Genomic DNA, 19,081 nt, shown 5'->3' with positions numbered 1-19,081 from the left:
AGGCCAGCCTGGTCTACATAGAGAGTTCCAAGACAGCCAGGGCTACACAGAGAGACCATGTCTCAAAAAACAAAACAACAACAACAACAGCAACAAACTAAAGAAGAAGAAAAAAAAAAAGAGTCATTCTTGACTATCTAGCAAGTTAGAGGCCAATGCAGGGCATTGAAAAGAAAGTTAAATTTAGCTACTGATGGCAGCTCTACAGCTGACCTGCTGCCTGTTAGGGCAGCGGTTGCTCTTGGCTCAGTTGCCTCCTCCCTGTGTCCTGTGGGATGCAATAAGGACCATCTCCAGTGCTCCCTTCCTGCGGGAGTTAGTCCTCACTGCCTGTTGTTTTTTTCCCAAACAGTTGCTGCAATATTTTGCCCAGTTTTGAGTTTACATATGGTGATAGGGTACATCTCACCAGTCAGCCCGAGAGTGGCCAGAAGCAGAGGTTCGGTGGCTGTATTTATTTATTGATACTGACATTACAAAGCCTGGGGGTATTTGCTTTGGGGCCTTTGGGTTCCGAGTTGTGGGAGTGATGGAAACATAGCTGTGGGACCAGGGCAGCTTAAATCCGGTAACACGGGAGATATCCAAAACATTTACTTGCATTTGAGGTTCCTGTCCTCCAGTAAATGCTGCTCTTGGAAGGCTTGTTATTTTAAGGTGGGTTATACAGCCTTCATTGAGTTTTTCAAACACTGTCTGCTAGAATGGATTATGGGGCTAATAGAATTAAGCACTTTATCTGCTCATATTTTAGGTACCCAGAAGCCAGAGCCAGACAGCGGAAGATAATATTCCACTCAGGCCCTACCAACAGTGGGAAGACTTACCATGCCATCCAGAGATACCTGTCAGCGACCTCCGGCGTGTACTGCGGTCCTCTAAAACTGCTGGCGCACGAGATCTTTGAGAAGAGCAATGCTGCTGTCAGTACTCTACAGGGTATTCACTCATTTCCCCAGTGACTTCTCTCTCTTGGGGTGAAGGCACACACACTGTGGGGAAGGAATGCACAGTCCCTCACTGTTGGCAGAAATGCCCGTTTCTGTGCGCCGGAGAGCTGGCAGGTGTGAGAGAGAGGTGATGGCACTGACATGCCTGCTGGATCCTTAGCTCAGAGGAAATGTGACAAAAGACCTGGGATCCTAGCACATGGAACATGGAGGCAGGCCTGGGCTACTGTCTCAGAAAAAATAATAAGATTATCAGGGGTGAAAACAAGACCTAGTTCAGAGAATGAAATAAAGTAATACTGAATATTTTCTGTAGAGAGAATTGCAGAAGATCATATGATGCCTGTCAAAAGCTCATGCGTTTCATTTCTGTCTTTTTTTTTTTAAGATTTACTTATTTTATGTATATGAGTACACTGTAGCTGCCCTCAGACACACCAGAAGAGGGCATCGGATCCCATTACAGATGGTTGTGAGCCACCATGTGGTTGCTGGGAATTGAACTCAAAACCTCTGGAAGAACAGTCAGTGCTCTTAACCACTGAGCCATCTCTCCAGCCTCACATAATTCTTTTTTTCTTTGTTTGTTTTTGGCTTTTCAAGACAGGATTTCTCTGTGTAGCCCTGGCTGTCCTGGAACTCATTCTGTAGACCAGGCTGGCCTCGAACTCAGAAATCCGCCTGTCTCTGCCTCCTGAGTGCTGGAATTAAAGGCGTATGCCACCACTGCCCAGCTCCCACATAATTCTTTATGTATACATTGTGCATGTTTTTCTTCACAACAAAGACCTGGTGTTTTGTTTTGTTTTGTAGTTTGTTAACATAACTATAGCATATTTATCTGAAAGAATATTTAGTTGATAGTCCACTATTATTTACTACTTAATTCATATTCAAATTCAAGTTTTGTTGGGCCAGAGAAACAACTCCACTGGTTAAGAGTACTCGCTATCTGAGGACCCGCGTAGGGTGGCTCACAGAGTGCCTCTGGCTCCCACTCTAGGGGACCTAGCACCCTCTTCAGCCTCTGTGGTGCACATACACAGATGTAAAGTATGAAATACCTTAAAATGTTTGTGCGTGTGTCGCTTGTCAAGTAACCTCCTCCCTCCTAGGAGCTCGTCTAAGTTCCCACATGCTGTGACCATTTTCTAGTTTATGCTAATCTCAGAATTCCTCAGTCAGTCTTTGTCTCCTGTAACCTTTTTATTTTTTAAATACTGTAGGTTACTTGTGGACTAGACTTTCTCAGATTGAGCACAAAACAGCCTTCGTTCTGGAAAGCCTTGCATTCCTGACTGAGTACCCCAGTATACCATACCGCAGATGTTGCTTCTTCTGGGGGGGGCGGGGTTAGACCAGGGTCCTTTTAGTCTCAGGCTCCACTCATAGTGTTCTTGAGTATGGCAACAGTTCATGTCCACTGGATTAACTAACGCCATTAGTGCTGAAGTATGCAGAGAGAAATTGAAAGCTCAGTGATAGAGCACCTGCCTGGCTTAAGCAAAGCCCTGGGTTCACTACTCACCACTGCAAAGGAAACGGACCAAATCCAGAGCCAGAGCTGTTGGCTGGGCCATGTGGTGCATGTCTATAATCCCAGAACTTTGGAATTGGACGATCAGGAGTTCAAATCATCATTAGTTATATAGTTAGTTTCAGGTCAGCCTGGGCTACATGAGACTCTGCTCAAGATACAGAGGAACCACTACAGTTTCTCTCTCTGCTGAAGGTTCTGATTGAACATTTCTTCAGATTTATCTAACGTGTACAACAAAGTAGCTGTGTGTGAGGAGTGTGGAAGTAAAAACATTGGGAGTCGTTGATTCGGTTACTTGAATAAGTTTGATAGTAATGGAATGAATCCTTTTCAGTCCTTGGCTTTTTGTTACCATTTTTAAGTCAGAGATAAGACTGGGTTTCTTTTTATCATTCCAGGGTGTGCCGTGTGACTTGGTGACAGGTGAAGAGCGGCTGACAGTGGAGCCTGAGGGGAAACAAGCCACTCATGTCTCTTGCACTGTGGAGATGTGCAGTGTTGCAACTCCTTGTACGTATCTGCTGTTCAGAAAACTAGGATTGGGGGTTTCAGTATGGTTAAGCTTAAGATATAGGACTTTATGGTGAAAAGTGAAAAATCTAGGAGAAAATTGGAGACTAAATACTTAACCCTTTCCAGCAAACCTTGCTGTGCTTGTTTTCCTTTGTCTTCGATGAAACAGAATCCCAGTGCTTTAATCCTATCGTTGAGCAGAGGCAGGTGGATCTCTGAATTCCAGGACAGCTGGGCTACATAGTGAGACTTTGTCTTCCAAAAAATAAAAGTCAGACATAGTCTATTTATTAAGATATATATATATTAAACATATAGGTTTATCCATATAAACTGTTTCTTTTTTTTTTTTTTTTTTGGTTTTTCAAGACAGGGTTTCTCTGTGTAGCCCTGGCTGTCCTGGAACTTACTCTGTAGACCAGGCTGGCCTCGAACTCAGAAATCCGCCTGACTCTGCCTCCCGAGTGCTGGGATTAAAGGCGTGTGCCACCACGCCTGGCTACGTAATCTTTTTTATGACAAAAATTCTTCATTCCCCTATTAAGGAATATTTGGGTTGTTTACATTCTGTCATGGGTTGGGAACGTAGCTTAGTGGTAGAGCGCTTGCCTTGTAAGTGCAAAGCCCTGCGTTCAGTCCTCAGTGCTGGAAACAAAGGTCTATATTATATATAGTGCATTAATCAACTTCTGGCTTCATTTATGGAACTACTGAAGTGTAAGTAAACAAAGAAAATAAATATATATAATTTTCCCATCCCACCTGTCCCCAAACAATGATTTTTTTTTTCCCCCGAGACCGGTTTCTCTGTGTAGCCCTGGCTGTCCTGGAACTCACTTTGTAGACCAGGCTGGTCAGAAATCTGCCTGCCTCTGCCTCCCAAGTGCTGGGATTAAAGGCGCCACCACCGCCCAGCCCAAACAATGATTTTTAATTAATCCTGTGGTATATATTTTCTTAACTTTCTGTGCTAGTATTCAGACTTTGTTATTTATATGTAGGGTATGAATATAAATATATTAAATATAGTAAAGATCATATGGTTTTACTAACAGCTTGCTTTTGTTTTTAAAATCAACTCTTCAAATAGATAGTTTTAAGTTTTTCAGTGTGTTTTAAAAGTCATATAGCATTACAGTGCAAATGGCACACTAAAGTCAAAAGTCTCTGCTTCCTGCTTTTTAGCCTATTTGTCTTAACATGATGAGTAATTTTTAATCTGGTTTCCGAATATAAATTAGCTTTTTTTAATGTTCTCAGTTCCTTGAAGATGGAATTGAAAATATGACTTGCGGAAATGGTGTAACACAGGAGTGTTGGGGCCTTAGAAAACAGGCTGAGGGGTTGCTTTGCTCCCATGTGATGGGCTGGGCATGAGCAGAGCCGGCCTGAGGAGTCCTTCCGTCCTCTGTGCTTGCTGCTTCTGAGCATGGTTTTGAGATTATGTAACCTTGGTTGGCCTGGCACTTGCTATATGGACCAGTCTGCTGTCGGCCTCATAGAGATCTGCCTGCCTCTGCCTGGCTACTGTCAGGATCCAAGAAGCACACTACCACTTAGGACTAAGATTTATTTTAAAGTGTGTGTGTGTGCGCGCGTGTGCTCATGCATGTGTCCTTAGAGTTCAGAAGAGGCCATCAATTGTAGGTCCTCCAAAAGCACCCTCTGGTACCTATCAAGCTGAGAGTGATAAGTTGTTCCTAGTAGTCGGAGTCAGCAGGGTGTGTGAGGTTACAGAGATACGCTGGAGGAGACTGCTCGGAGTGTGGAGTGTGGTGGTGGGATTTGAGTCTCATCCCTACTTGTCTGGGCCTCATTTTACTTTCCTGTCAATAAACTCAACCCCAATACCTCTAACCATGTTACCTTATGGTTACTACTTAGAGCAAACGCCTTAGAGCAAGCCTGTTAGAAAAGACACACCTAGTGAGACCTGGTAGTGATGCTGGAGACAGGGAGTTGGTGTTGGAGTTTAAAAGAGACTTTTGCTCATGGACACTCTTTTTGTTCTAAGATGAAGTGGCAGTCATAGATGAAATCCAGATGATACGAGACCCAGCCAGAGGATGGGCTTGGACCAGAGCACTGCTAGGTGAGTGGTCTACTGCTTCAGTCAGCTGCTGCCTCTCTTCTTCAGGAAAGTTCACTGAAAAGTCACAAGTATAAGCTTATGTTGTTTTAATAATGAAAAGTTCTCCATTTGTGTGTTATAAAGTTAACATAACCAAATGCCTAAAATAGAAATGTTTGAATCTCTGAGGATGTAACCAATGGTAGAAAAGCTCTCCATTTGTGTGTTATAAAGTTAAAATAACCAAATGCCTAAAGTAGAAATATTTGAATCTCTGAGGATGTAACCAATGGTAGAGCACTCTCCTATAATGGGAGGGCCCTGGCTTAATCCTTAGCACCAAAAAATAAATAAGTAAAAATAAAAGTTTGGGGCTGGGGACATACTCATTGGTAGAGTACTTTCCAGCAGTCCATGCATGACGCTCTGGGTCTGATTCCCAGAATCCTATAAGCAGGGTGTGGTGGAGTGAATATTCCAGGTCTTGTCCCAGCACTGGGGAGGAGGAAGCAGGGCCATCAGGAGTTGGGAGGATTATCATGGACTCCACAGCTAGTTCAGAGCCAACCTAGGCTACCTTAAGATTCCGCCTCAAAAGGAAAATGGAAAGAAGGTGTGTCTAGCCATAGTTACAGTCACTGCTAGTGTCTGATATGGTTCATGGCAGCTTTTTTGTGCATGTGGTGTTTGAAGGACTTAGAACTCTGGCTTCTTTGCAGTTGTGTTGTCATAGGTATTGTTCCATTCTGTAGACGAGTCCTTGTGGGTATTGTCCACTGAGAAGCACTACAGCAGTTTGTTTCATGGGCTGAAACATTCTCCCGGTTACCAACAGCGTAGTAGTAGACTTACTGGTGGATGTAGCTTTTCACTTTTGGTTTATTTTTAATTGATTTGATTGTTTGTGGGGTCCAAGAATAGGAATTCTTGAAGTTCCCAGGCATGAGTGAATGTATAATGCCTGATTTTTGAAGTGATTTTTTTTTCTTCTTTTCCTTTCCTCGACTCCTTTCTTGCTTCTTCCCCCTGCCCTCAAGCAGGGATTCACTATGTAGCTCAGGCTGACTTTGACCTCTGGTTCCCCCTGCCCCAGCCTCTAAAGTGTTAGGGTTATAGGTCAGTTCCACCACAGCTAGCTTGGAATGAGTTTTGATTCAGCATGCTGTAGTAGGGCAGGTGTTTCCAGATAAAAAACAAATGGCTGAGCCCAGAGTTTGCCTGTCAGACAGTATGTGAAAGTGGATCTGCTCTGACTAAGGAGCTTGGAGCCTCTTTGCTTGTTAGCCCAACACTACTGCTTGTAGCACCACGGCTTCTGTAGATTTTTGATTTGAAGAACACAGGCTTATGACTGACACCCATCACTAAGCATCATGGTGCCAGCATCCTGTCCTTCTTGGCCTCACTCTGCAGTGGTGTCAGCTGTGTTCAGAGCATGTTATGGGCTTGTAAATTTGTAGAGCTAGGCTCCATCTTTACCCAAATTAGGCTTGAGTCAGAGAGCCTGAAAACACTGGACAGTTACAGTGCTGAGGAAGGGGACAGACAATGTAAACCCTCTGTGCATCTACAGGACTCTGTGCTGAGGAAGTCCATTTATGTGGAGAGTCTGCTGCTATTGACCTGGTCTCTGAGCTCCTGTACACCACTGGGGAGGAAGTAGAGGTAAGACATGTCCCTTCCTTCTCTGGGGCTGTGCCACAGAGCCGATTGTACCTGTGTGCCGACTCGTAAGCTCTAGCCTGGCCCAGTCAGAACTTAGTACACAATGAACAAAGTACGCATGTGTATGCAGCTGGCAGAAGGAGACCCCTGATTGCATGCTGTCTAAAAGAGTAGTTTTATTTTTTAAGACAGATTGAAAAAAGGAAATCTTTATTTTCTTATAGCTGCCTGGCTCGCGCGCGCGCGCGCGCGCGCGCGCGTGTGTGTATTTGAGCTTCATGTGGGAGATAGTTCATTCTCACAAGATATCTTAGATTCCTTGTTTGTTTGTTTGTTTGTTTGTTTGTTTGTTTGTTTTGGAGGGTGAGGCTGTTTGATTGTATTTTTGTTTTTGAGATATGGCCTCACTGTGTACCTCAGGCTGTCCTCAAATTCATGGCAGTCTCCTGCCGTCACCTCCTGAGTGCTGGGATTATGGGCATGCACTGTTGGACTCAGTTTTCAAGCTTTTGTCTTCTTGAAACCCTTTTGTGTACTTACTTATTTGTGGTGCTGGGAATGGAGCTAAGGGCCGTAAGCATGCTCTGTCTACCACTGAGCTGCATCCGTAGCTCCTGAGTAGGTGTCATTAGAACTCAGAAGTCAGACTGTTACAGAGTCTGCAGCTCAGCCTGGGTTTGTAGTGGTCTAAGTCTTGTTTATCTTGTGTTGGAGCTTTTGGAATTTATCAATTGTCAGATCTAGTTTACAACCCTTTTGCATGTATGAAGTTACAGTTAAAGAACTGGTTTCTTCTAAAAACTGTCCTTATTTTGCCTTCCCAGAATTCCTTAAGGTAGTAAAATTGTACGTTGCTTTTCTCATTGCTATTGCAAGGTAGATGAAGTAGCTTGTGGAGGGAAGGAAGGCATGAAGGTAGGAAAGGAAGGAAGAGCGGGCTTCTCTTGGCTCGCATTTTCAGGGTTAGAGACAGAGCAGCTGGTGCTGGTGCTTGGCCAGCGTTGCTTTTTCTCCTCTCTGACCCCAGCCACGGGATGGATGGTCTTACCCACAGTTCAGGTGGGTCTCTCCTGCTGTCTCACCCTTTAGGGAAGAATCTCATAAGGCACATGCAGAGATGTGTTTCTGTGGTGATTCCAAATCCAGGCTGCCTGACAGTGAAGAGTAGCATTTACAGACGTGAAGAGAGGCCTTACGGTGACCTATTACAACAGACGCGTGCTCCACTTTGAGGAAGATTGAATGGAATGCAGTGGGAGGAATTCCAGATTCAAATCTTGAACTTTGCTTGCTGCTTTGGGCCCTGTCTGCAGCCGACCACAGAAGGCTGAAAAGATGAGCCTCTGGCCTCGTCTTTATTGGACTATTTGACTCTGCCATAAAATGAAAATATCAGTAATCTTTTTGAAGCTGCCACTTTGTCCTGAAAATTAGTGTACATTAAAGTTCTTTAAGGATGTCACACAGTAATAGTAATTCAGGAGTGCCAAGAGTTGGCGGTAGCACAGCATCTGAATGGAGGTTTCAGGACTGCCTGCCTTGCAGTCCCCTGGCACTGACTTGGGGCTACTTTTCCACGCATGTCTTTATTGCAGGTTCAGAAGTATGAGAGGCTTACCCCCATTTCTGTGCTGGATCATGCGCTGGAGTCTTTGGACAACCTTCAGCCTGGGGACTGCATTGTCTGCTTTAGCAAGAATGACATTTATTCTGTGAGCCGACAGATTGAAATTCGGGGACTGGAATCCGCGGTGATATATGGCAGCTTGCCACCTGGTAATCACTGACTGACATCTCACCTTTGCCATTTAGGCTGAGATATAGAGAGAGCACAGAAAAAAATGGAATTGATGTGAACTATTCCTTCCAGGGACCAAACTTGCTCAAGCCAGAAAGTTTAATGACCCCAACGATCCATGCAAGATCCTGGTAGCCACAGATGCAATCGGCATGGGACTTAATTTGTAAGTAATTTGTTTGTGATAAGCAGTGGGTTGGATGGCAGGGGTGGTGGTGGTGGTGGTTTTAGTTTTCTAGTTGGTTAGGATAGAGATAATGATGTAGATTTGAGCTTTATCTTCTTACACACCTTGGGAAACAAAAGAGAATATCACGGTCCTGGGGTTTGGAGTGCCCCCTCTCCCAGGGCAGACCAGTTGCCTTTGCTTTGTTTTGGGTTTCTTAGTCATCAGGTACGCAAGCGCCTCCTGCTGGCACTCACTATATCTAAGTAGTGAAAGTGGCCAGATTAAGTTCTCAAAAACCTTTGTTTGTGTGGTCCAGGCTGTCCAGGCTGCCCAGGCTGCCCTGTCTTAAGCTCAGTATGGAGCCCATGCTGACTGAGCCCTTGGCCATCACTCTGTCTGTCTTCTTAATTTTTTTGATCTTTTTAAAGGATTAAATTGTTTTTACATTCTGAGTAGTTTACCTACATGTTACGTACACGCACCACATGTGTGCAGTCGTGAGGGGGTCAGATCTGTGTGTGTGTGGGGGGGGAGGGGTATTTGCCTGATGTACACTTGTGTGCTTGGTGCTGTTAGAGAGGTGTCATATCCCCCAGGACTTGAGTGGCAAGTGGTCGTGAGCCACCATGTGGATGCTGGGAATAGAACTCAGGTCTCCTGGAGGAGCAGCCATGCTCCCGACTGCTGAGCCATCTCTCCAGCCCCATTTCCTCCTGTTTTTTGAATAATTGCAAGATTAGATGACATCCTAAATAAGAGTTGGGCTGAGCACGTCTGTGATGACTGATGACCCAAGTGACGGGGGCTGTGTATAGTCTGTGGGGTCACTTTTATTTCTGTTTCAGGAGCATAAGGAGAATTATTTTTTACTCCCTTATAAAGCCCAGCATCAATGAAAAGGGAGAGAAGGAGCTGGAGCCCATCACCACCTCCCAAGCCCTGCAGATTGCAGGCAGAGCTGGCAGATTCAGCTCACACTTTAAAGAGGGGCAGGTTACCACAATGCACCGAGACGACTTGGCTTTATTGAAGGACATTTTGAGTAGACCTGTGGATCCTATACAGGTAAGGCTTAGCATGTCATCAGGGTGGCGGCAGCTGCTGCTGCTGATGTGTGCAGGATAGTCACTAGCCTAGCCACTTGCCTCAAGTGCTTGGAAACAGAGGCCTGCTTGAGCTGGGGAAACCATGACATGAAAGCTCTCCTTGGGCCAGAGAGATGCCTCTGGAGTTGAGAGCGCCTGAGATTGCTTCCCAGCAGCCATGCCAGCAGCTCATAAGCATCTGTAACTCCAGCTTCACGGACCCTCTGTCCCTGCTCAACCCCCATCCACCTACCTAAATTAAAAGTAACTAGATAGGCTTTTCTCTGTTGTTTTAGAGAGTCAGCGATACCTCATAGAGAATTGTGTACAGTGCAAGACCCAGGTTCAACAGGTTTAGTTGGCCTGTTTTCCTTGCTGTGAGTGCAGAGAGTCATGTCAGGAAAGTGGAAACGTACAGAAGCTTGATAGAGAAGAAGCTTGGCACTGGGTTGTACAGTCGCAAGCAAGGACTGACTTAAATAGGTGGCTATTGAATCATTTTAAAGCAAGCTAACTTTAAGAATTTTAAGTTTCTAGAAATCTACTTATTTCATTTGTGGCTTATTTCATGTGTCTCTCTCCCCTTCGTGTACTTAGCTGTGGGCATTGCTTAATACTGCAGTGTAGAAAGCCGGCTGATCTCCAGAGAAGATGCCTTCTCGGGTTCTCTCACCCATTTAGAAGTAATTGGGATTTCCTTGTCCATTCTTATTCAGTGGAGAGAATTATAATTGGAAAATTATTTCATTTTTGGTATTTTGTTGGATCATAATATACTCTAGAAGTCTGACTAAAAAGTATCAAAGAGCTACATGATTTACTTCATTAAATAATCCTATCAGCTTTTCTGATTCCAGTAGGTGGTTAAAATGGTCGTGTATCTTTCTCTATATTACTGAAATTCTTGGCATGGGACTTGTTTGGTAAGAACTTAGCCTAGTGTAGGATATGTTTGGAAAGAAGAAAATCTTTTTGAAATAACCAAAGAGGAAAACTGAGCTAGCTCACAACTGTGGTGTCCTTTCTTCCGCAGGCCGCCGGTCTCCACCCGACTGCCGAGCAGATTGAGATGTTTGCCTACCACCTCCCGGAGACAACGCTGTCCAATCTCATTGTAAGTGGAAGCTCTTTCCCTTCCTTCTTCTTGACATGCCTCGTCAGTACTGGCTCCCTGTGTGGACAGGTGTCTGCCTTTGTGCATTTGCCACTCAGGAAATGTATATCGCTGGTGAAAACTGCCAACATCTGGGCGTGCTGGGTGTGTCAGTGCACACCTGTAAGCCCAGCTCTCAGGATGATGAGGCTGGAGGCCCTAGAATTGGAGGCTAGCCCAGGGGCGTAGTGAGCCTCTGTGTCAAAAAAGAAGTTGAGGTTAGGAAGAGGGTGGAGAGATGCCTTAGCTTTGGGGCGCAGTACATGAAGCATGCCTCTCCTGAGGTAGGTCCGCTGGGATTAGAGAGGTGTCCTCTGGTTTTTCGAGACAGGGTTTCTCTGTGTAACCCTGGCTGTCCTGGAACTCACTTTGTAGACCAGGCTAACCTCAAACTCAGAAATCCACCTGCCTCTGGGATTAAAGGCGTGTGCCACCATGCCCTGCGGACTTGAGTTCTTTATTCCTGCCCACTAGGATATTTACTCCAGGCCTTCCAATGACTTCATTCTATTTCACCCCCAGGATATTTTTGTAGACTTTGCACAAGTTGATGGGCAGTACTTTGTCTGCAATATGGATGATTTTAAGTTCTCTGCAGAGCTGATCCAGCATATCCCACTAAGTCTCCGGGTGAGGTATGTGTTCTGCACAGCCCCCATCAATAAGAAGCAGCCTTTTGTCTGCTCGTCGTTGTTACAGGTATGTCTTTAGCTCCATGCTACTTTGAGCTGTTCCAGATTGATCTACTTTTCTCCAAACTATGCTTGGAAGAGTACCCTAAATACCAGATACTTTGTGAAAACTTAAGCATAAACTGGCTTCGTAATTTTTGAAGGAAAACCTTGCCTTGTATTTGGGCCTGGGTGGTGTCATCATTGTAAGCTGAGACAGGCAGTTAAATAAGCACTTGGAGGGGGATTAGGGCTTGGTGGTACAGTCCTCAGTCCTTAATGTAAGGGCTGCACCTCTTTTCCTTCTCAGCCATTTGCTGTGTTGTGGTGTGATTTGTGGAAAGCATGGGATTCTAGGAGCAAGGGCAGCAGAGCTGAACTGTACGGGGGCCTCTCATGCCTGGAGCTCCATGCTGGGCTGCTCGCTTCATGCCGCTAAACTCAGGCTTCCTCTCTGGACTTGCCATTTCTACCACAGGCCTTAGCATTCTGTGTATCAACTCTACTTGAACTAAATCATTACTGAATTTACCTTCTAAGTTATTGTAAAATTGTATAAATAATACACAATACTTGTGCCAAATTAACGCATTGCAGATAGGTTAATTATAGTCTGCCATCCCCACCTGTTAGAGTTTGTTTCACATGGCATCTGCCTGCATTCATGAACCTGTAGGAATTCAGTTTTGTTTTGTGGATGTTTTTGTATAAATGTGAAATGAATTATTCTGCAACTATCTTCCTTTCCCCTTAACGTTGTGCCCTAGAGGTCTGTGTTTAGGTATTTCTCTGCAAGTATGTTATTAGTGGGAGAGCCACGATAAGGGTGTGGGGTGGGGGGCAGTCTTCAGCTATTGCATGCTCACATGACTGCAGCTGGTTCCTGTGGCCCTGGTCCTGTTTATGCCATTCCCCAGGCAAAAATGAAGCAGGAGCTTCTGCCAGGAGGGAGGATGACAGCCTTGAACGTGAAATCTAGAGAATGTCTTATTCTGGCATCTCATCCCTCCTGAACTGTAAGGAGCTCAGTCTTGCTGATGGCCTCTCGTACCACTTGGGACAGTGGTTTTGAGAAATCAGTTGGATTCTCAGGTCATCAGACTTAACAGCAAATGCCTTTGTCAGTATTGATGCCCCCAGTTTAATTTTAAACAAACATTTTAAGCTCAACATGGTGACAAACTCCCATAACCCCAGCGCTCAGAAGGCAGAAGCAAGAGAGTCAGGAATTCAACGCCTCTGTTGTTTAGACAGCAATTTTGAGGCCAGGTTGGCCTATATAAGACCTTGTCTCATCTAAATAAATCCTTATAAAGTATTAAATTTTTTAAAGGAATTATTTATTTATTTTATGTATTTGAGTGCACTGTAGCTGTCTTCAGACACACCAGAAGAGGGTCTCAGATCCCATCACAGATGGTTTTGAGCAACCATGTGGTTGCTGGGAATTGAACTCAGAACCTCTGGAAGAGCAGCCAGTGTTTTTAACCACTGAGCCATCTCTCTAGCCTCCTATTAAATGTCTTTTCAAATAGTAGGAAAGCGTTAAGTAGCAATGAAACCAGCCTGTCTTTTGAAACAACCACAGCTTACAAGTTACACTTCCTTTTTCTTCCTAATTACAGACCTAAGAGATTCTATTTATTTTACCAAACTTTCTTCTTCCTCTTAGTTTGCCAGGCAGTACAGCAGGAATGAGCCCCTGACCTTTGCATGGCTACGCCGGTACATCAAGTGGCCTCTGCTTCCGCCTAAGAATATTAAAGACCTCATGGATCTTGAAGCAGTCCATGACGTCTTTGATCTTTACCTGTGGCTAAGGTACCAACCCTTTTCCTTTCTATGCTCACAATTTTCTAACTCAGGGCAAATGAAAGGTCGTGTGAGTGGGCTTCTGCTCCGTCAAGGTAGAAAGTTTACTTAGTGAATAGTCTGTATTATATTTTCCATAAAGGTGCTTGAGTTTTGCTTATACTCATTCCTGAAAAGACTTCTAGAGTCTGTAAGATAGCCTAATGAGGGTGTTAACCCCGCTAAATGGAAGAGTGGTCCTCAGTCCTGGGGGTAGATGGGACTGCCAGGGTACATTATGTTTCAATGGAAGCCAACTTTGTGGAGTTGGTTCTTTACATCCATGTTTTCTGTGGGCCCTGTGGCTCTCACTCAGGACAGCAGGTCTGTGACGCAGTCACCTTTATCTTCTGAAACATCTCTCCAGCTCAGATCCCGAGTTTTCACAGGGTTTCCAGCCTGCTACCCTGTGCAGTAATGTTTGAGAGGCAATCTCTGCAGTGGTGTATATTAGAATCCTGTCGGGTGGGGTGCGGACATTGCCTCGGGCACGGGGGCAGAGAGAAAGGCTGCACAAAGGCACTGTTGGTAGAAAAGGAACCTAGTCAGAATGTGGGTAGGTTGGTAGAGGTGGTTTGGCTGTCGCTCTAATGCTCTTTTTTTCTTTTCCTAGCTACCGATTTATTGATATGTTTCCAGACTCCAGCCTTGTTCGAAGTCTCCAGAAAGAACTGGATGTCATTATCCAAGAAGGTGTGCACAACATCACCAAGCTGATTAAAATCTCTGAGTCACGCAAGCTTTTGAATCTGGAGAGCTTACCATCAGGAGACCAGTCACAGTTGTCAGGAGCCTCCAAAAGCCCAGCGAGAAGGACACGTGGCACCAAAACTACAGGGAATAAGGCCACAGAGCCACTCAGCCCCAGTGACAAGGAGCTGCCCCTTGCCTCTAGGCTGGTGCAGCAAGGACTCCTCACTGCAGACATGCTCAGGCAGCTCCAGAAGGAGTGGCTGACACAGAAGCCAGAACACAGCAGAGAGAAAGTGGGGACACGGAGAAAGAAGAAGGACCCCGACTCCGATTAGGTTTTTTTAATTTTGCAAATAAAAATCAATTTTAAATCCTTATGCACACGGTATTCTCTGCCTGAGGCAGGATTGTGGCCAACTTGCACTATCTGGTTTGTTTGTTTTTTTTTAATTGCACAAAAAAGTAAATTCCTAAAGCTACTTAAATTACTTATTACAGCCTTTAAAATAGAGTGTCTTTGAGGTTTTACTCATTTTTGTAATGGCCTTTTGTAGAGTAGCCCAAGACACCTCCGTTTGAAGTTCCGCATGGCCTAGCATCAGTTGACTGGGGAATTGTTAGCCTGTTGACGATGTCACGGATGGAATTCTTTGGCACACACTGCTGTCTATTACACCCACTACCAGAGATTGTTCTAGAAGCTGGAAATGCACACTAAACAAGATGGAGGACGGCTGAATGGAGCAAGGACGCTTGTCGCTAGTGCACTGCTGTAGCCACAGTGTATGGCCTAGAGTGGGAGCTTCCATGTTGAAATGGGTGATAGTAAAGTCAGCTCTAGGAAGGGGTACCAAGGGGAAGCAAGACCACAGGAAGGGGCGCTGTTAGGTCACCCATGTCTGAAGGCCAGTCTGTCGCACAGTGGGCTCCATTTGCCCTGGTTAAAAATGTGGTTAAAAGAAGTGTAAGCATGAGCTTAGGAGTTGGACAGCCACGCTTCTGCCTTTCTCAGCCTGTGCTTGTGGGCAGGCTCACTCAGCGTTGTCAGAAGCTGAGACCCAACCTGCCCACCCCAAGGATTTCCTAACGGAGCCTGAAGGTTTGGGCCATTCTGGCTGAGACTGGACCTCTCAGGTCATTCTGAGAATTAAGCCAGTTTCCTGAACGTGTGCTGGATTGAATCTGACCCTAGAGTAGAGGCTTGGGGAGCAGCCAGATCTGCTGTGGTAGTCGTGTCTCTGTGCTTGCTTAGGGGGTTCTGAGTCAGGTGGCGTTTCATTTACCCGAGATGGCAGTGTTCATCTGGGACTTCGTCTCTAGGGGCACAAAGGCTAAAGGACAGGACTGTTCTCCCTGCCTGTGGGTAAAGGAATGAAGTGCCTAAGAGACTTGTCTCTGGACAACTCCAGTCTCTAGGATTAGCTTTCCTCTGTGACCTATCATGTGCAGTCATTCCTGTTCATGTGGTCTCACAAAATCCCCATGAACTGAGCCAGACAGGTTTTTACAAACGACAAGTTGAGTTTCTCGAGGCTCTGATGGACGGTGCAGGTCCGGGACTGTCAGGGAAGGACTGTTTGAGTGCTCACCTGAGGGAGGTTCTTGAACAGCCATCGATCGTTTGTCCCTTACCTTTTCCTGCTCAGGGACAGGAGGGTCCCGTGGTTCAGCAGAAGACACTGGAGGTATTGGATACCAAGCCACACAAACAGAAACTGATTGGCATGGCCCTGGGTCCATCTCAGAGAGCTTAAACTGTCACCATGAGAGCAAGTTGATCTTGTTAAAGTGTGAAGTGTCACCTTTTTTGTGGGCTTGTAATTCCCATATGGGTATTTCATTTTGCCAGATTTCAGTTCTGTGGCTGGGGGGCCCTTCTCTGTGGCCTTGGAACTCAGTCCTGGATTTTCTTCTGTTCCTCTTGTTTGGTCGGGGTTTTGTTTGTTTTTGTTTTGGTTGGTTGGTTTGGTTTGGTTTTGAGGTAGGTTTTACTTTTGACTCTGTAGACCAGGCTGGCCTCTAACTCCGAGATCTGCCTGCCTCTGGCTCCTGGGTGTTAAGATTGAAGCCTTGGCTTCTGCTCCTCTTTTCGTTCTGGTTGAAAGCCGTCTCTTTCTCTTCCTCTTCCTCTCCCTGCTTCCTGAGCTGTTTCAGGGCCTTCTTGCCAACTTCATTGGGGAACATGGTGTATGGAAGCCCTTTCCAACTGTCTGTCTGTCTGTCTCTGACTGTCTATCAGTCTACCTATCTACAAAGTCTTTCTATGTAGCCCTGGCTGTCCTGGAACTCCTTACGGAGCAGCAAGTCTGTAGACCGTGATGGGTGGCATTCTTTAGAAAGCTGCAGGACTGAGGCCAGTATGGCCTTAGTCTGAATTCTGCCTCCTGACTGTTGGCATTAGAGGTGTGCACCACCATGCTCCAAACTTACGTTAAGGACTTTTCTCCATCATGGTTTCATTTCTGACCTCCTGAGTTTTTAATTTTTATTTTGTTTTTTTTTTAATTCTATTTGTTTATTTTATGTGTACGGATATTCTGCTTGCACATATGTCTTTGTATCATGTATGTACATGCCTGTTGCCCTCAGAGTGCAGAAGAGGGCATCAGAATTCCTGAGAGTTCTGGAACTAGAGATTGGCGAGCTGCCGTGTGGATGCTGGGACTTGAACCCTGGTCCTCTGGAAGAGCACAGTGCTCGTCAGCCCTGAGTCACTTCTCCAGCCCTGTGCTCTTGGTTCCTGTCAAGGCTAAGCAGAAGTGTCATTTGCTTAATTCTCAATTGGTTGTCTTCTGCCCTACGAATCGCATTTCCTCATGTGGCTTGTCTCTGTCATCTGTTTTGCAGCTGTTGAGCTGCGATTTGAAAAGAGCCATGCATTAATTTCTTCCTAAGCATTCCTTGTCCTTTAGGTGAGCAACAAGTCTGTAGACCATGGTGGGTAGCATTCTTTAGAAAGCTGCTGGACATTGGCTTCACTTGTGCCACCCCTCTGAAAATACAGTAGTCACTGTCCTAGTGACTATTCCCACACTCTTGTGCAAACACAGTAGCAGGAATTTTTTTTTTTTAAAGATTTATTTATAGGCCGGGTGTGGTGGCGCACGCCTTTAATCCCAGTACTCAGGAGGCAGAGGCAGGCAGATCTCTTGAGTTCGAGGCCAGCCTGGTCTACAAAGTGAGTTTCAGGACAGCCAGGGCTACACAGAGAAACCCTGTCTCAAAAAAACAAAACAAAACAAACAAAAAGATTTATTTATTATTATATATAAGTACACTGTAGCTGTCTTCAGACACACCAGAAGAGGGCATCAGATCTCATTGTGGATGGTTGTGAGCCACCATGTGGTTGTTGGAATTTGAACTCAGGACCTTCAGAAGAACAATCAGTGCTCTTACCCACTGAGCCATCTCCAGCCTCCAGGATTTTTTTTTTTTTTTTTTTTTTAAGACGGTCTCTGTAGCCCTGGCTGGCTGGAACTGGTTGTATAGACCAATCTGGCCTCAACTCAGAGAGAGCCACCTGCCTCTGCCTTTTGAGTGCTAGGACTAAAGTCATGTACCACCCTACCCAGCCAAGTAGCAACATTTTGACAGCATTCCTAACTGTGCTTATAATCCTATAAAGGGAACAGGTACCTTCTTGTGGTTTATAGTTGTTTTACTGAATGGATGAAAAAGGCTACACTCATTTTCTCTTCCTCGGGGACCAAATGGGAGGAGAGTAAGTAGGAATTTTAGGAGGGGTTTCTACCTTGGGAAGAGTTCAATAGGTGATGATTTTAGTGTGCCCAAGTGACGTCCACTGTCCTGTGTGTGTGCTCATTGACAGGGCAACCAGCAGGGTGGTAGTGAGTATGTGATCTTGACCTTTCACCTTGAGGGAAGGGAGAACCTGTGGCCTAGGCGCTTTCCACTGCTCTCTGGGGCTGGGGCTGGGGCTGCATTTCCAGACACATCCACAGATTTTCCTGTGCTCTGGTGCCAGACTGCCTGTGTTAGAATTTCTGATCCACCAAATACCAGTGGGGCTCTGGGGCTCTGCCCCTCCATCAAGTGGAGAGTGTGGTCATTGCAGTGGGAATTGAACACAGCAAAGCACCTCGTAAGCTCCACATGTGTTCTAAGTAAATAGGAAGGTTTAGTGGGCTGTCTGGCCCTCCTGCCTGGCTCCCTGCAAGGCTCAGTACCTAAAGGAGAGCAGATGCTGCTTTGGGCTTAGATGAGGCCTTAATGGATTAAAGCAGAACTCTGGAAGGTGTGTGTGTGTGTGTGTAGAGAGCTGCTCTTCCTGAGTTGGTTGAGGTCCTAGGTCAAGTGGGCGATCCGTGTTACCTATTACAACAGTGGTAATACTCAGTGTGTCCTTAAGCAAAGTCCATGACTTCACACCCAGACATTCTGGGCTAGCTACTATAAAATTGTCTGTCCAGATACTCTGGATGCACATAACCTTTAATAGTCATTAAGCCTCGGGTTACTTAGCTAACTCACACCTGAAGGGGACATGCTCTCCTGTGCTTAGTTGGACAACACACAGTACTCCCTATAACACGAACAGCCTTTGCTGTCCTTTGCCTCAGTGAAATCCCATAGGCTGCCTGCCTGCCTGCCTCACTCCCAGGCTCCCGGAGACTGTAGAAGTCTTTGATTATGGTTGCTTTCCTTCTGCCCACTCCTTGTCATAATCTCATATCCCAGCCTGGAGTGGATGGCCTTGTTGGCACCCAGGCGTTTGGGAGGTAATTGTGGTAAAGGTATGGTTCCTGGACAGGCAGGCTGCCCAGGATGTTGTCTGAGACCACCCCTGAGTACCAGCAGTTCTGCATTTCTGGAACTGAAGGTTAACCTTTTGTTTGCTTGTGCGATAAGCAAAGGAGATAAAAGTCATAGCCTGGGAGTAAACAGATGGAAAGGGTCGA

The 19,081-nt window shown here is 45.6% G+C and overlaps 1 protein-coding gene across 1 annotated transcript in view; it reads left to right on the top strand.

The window, feature by feature from the left end:
• Positions 1-14,536, top strand: part of Supv3l1 (Suv3 like RNA helicase) — a 19,989-nt gene extending 5,453 nt beyond the window's left edge. Inside the window, exons 5-15 of the mRNA XM_021174957.2 lie at positions 755-923; positions 2,889-3,000; positions 5,018-5,095; positions 6,648-6,739; positions 8,335-8,515; positions 8,610-8,703; positions 9,552-9,771; positions 10,825-10,905; positions 11,467-11,643; positions 13,288-13,436; positions 14,080-14,536. Coding sequence (XP_021030616.1) covers positions 755-923; positions 2,889-3,000; positions 5,018-5,095; positions 6,648-6,739; positions 8,335-8,515; positions 8,610-8,703; positions 9,552-9,771; positions 10,825-10,905; positions 11,467-11,643; positions 13,288-13,436; positions 14,080-14,494 — 1,768 coding nt within the window. The 3' untranslated portion in view covers positions 14,495-14,536. The remainder of the gene's footprint in view (positions 1-754; positions 924-2,888; positions 3,001-5,017; positions 5,096-6,647; positions 6,740-8,334; positions 8,516-8,609; positions 8,704-9,551; positions 9,772-10,824; positions 10,906-11,466; positions 11,644-13,287; positions 13,437-14,079) is intronic.
• Positions 14,537-19,081: the final 4,545 nt, after the last annotated feature.

The sequence above is a fragment of the Mus caroli genome, chromosome 10 (genome assembly GCF_900094665.2).
Source record: "Mus caroli chromosome 10, CAROLI_EIJ_v1.1, whole genome shotgun sequence".
Classification (NCBI taxonomy): Eukaryota; Metazoa; Chordata; class Mammalia; order Rodentia; family Muridae; genus Mus; species Mus caroli.
The sequence above is the reverse complement of the archived record's forward strand: the minus strand, read 5'-3'. Positions and strand labels throughout refer to the sequence as shown.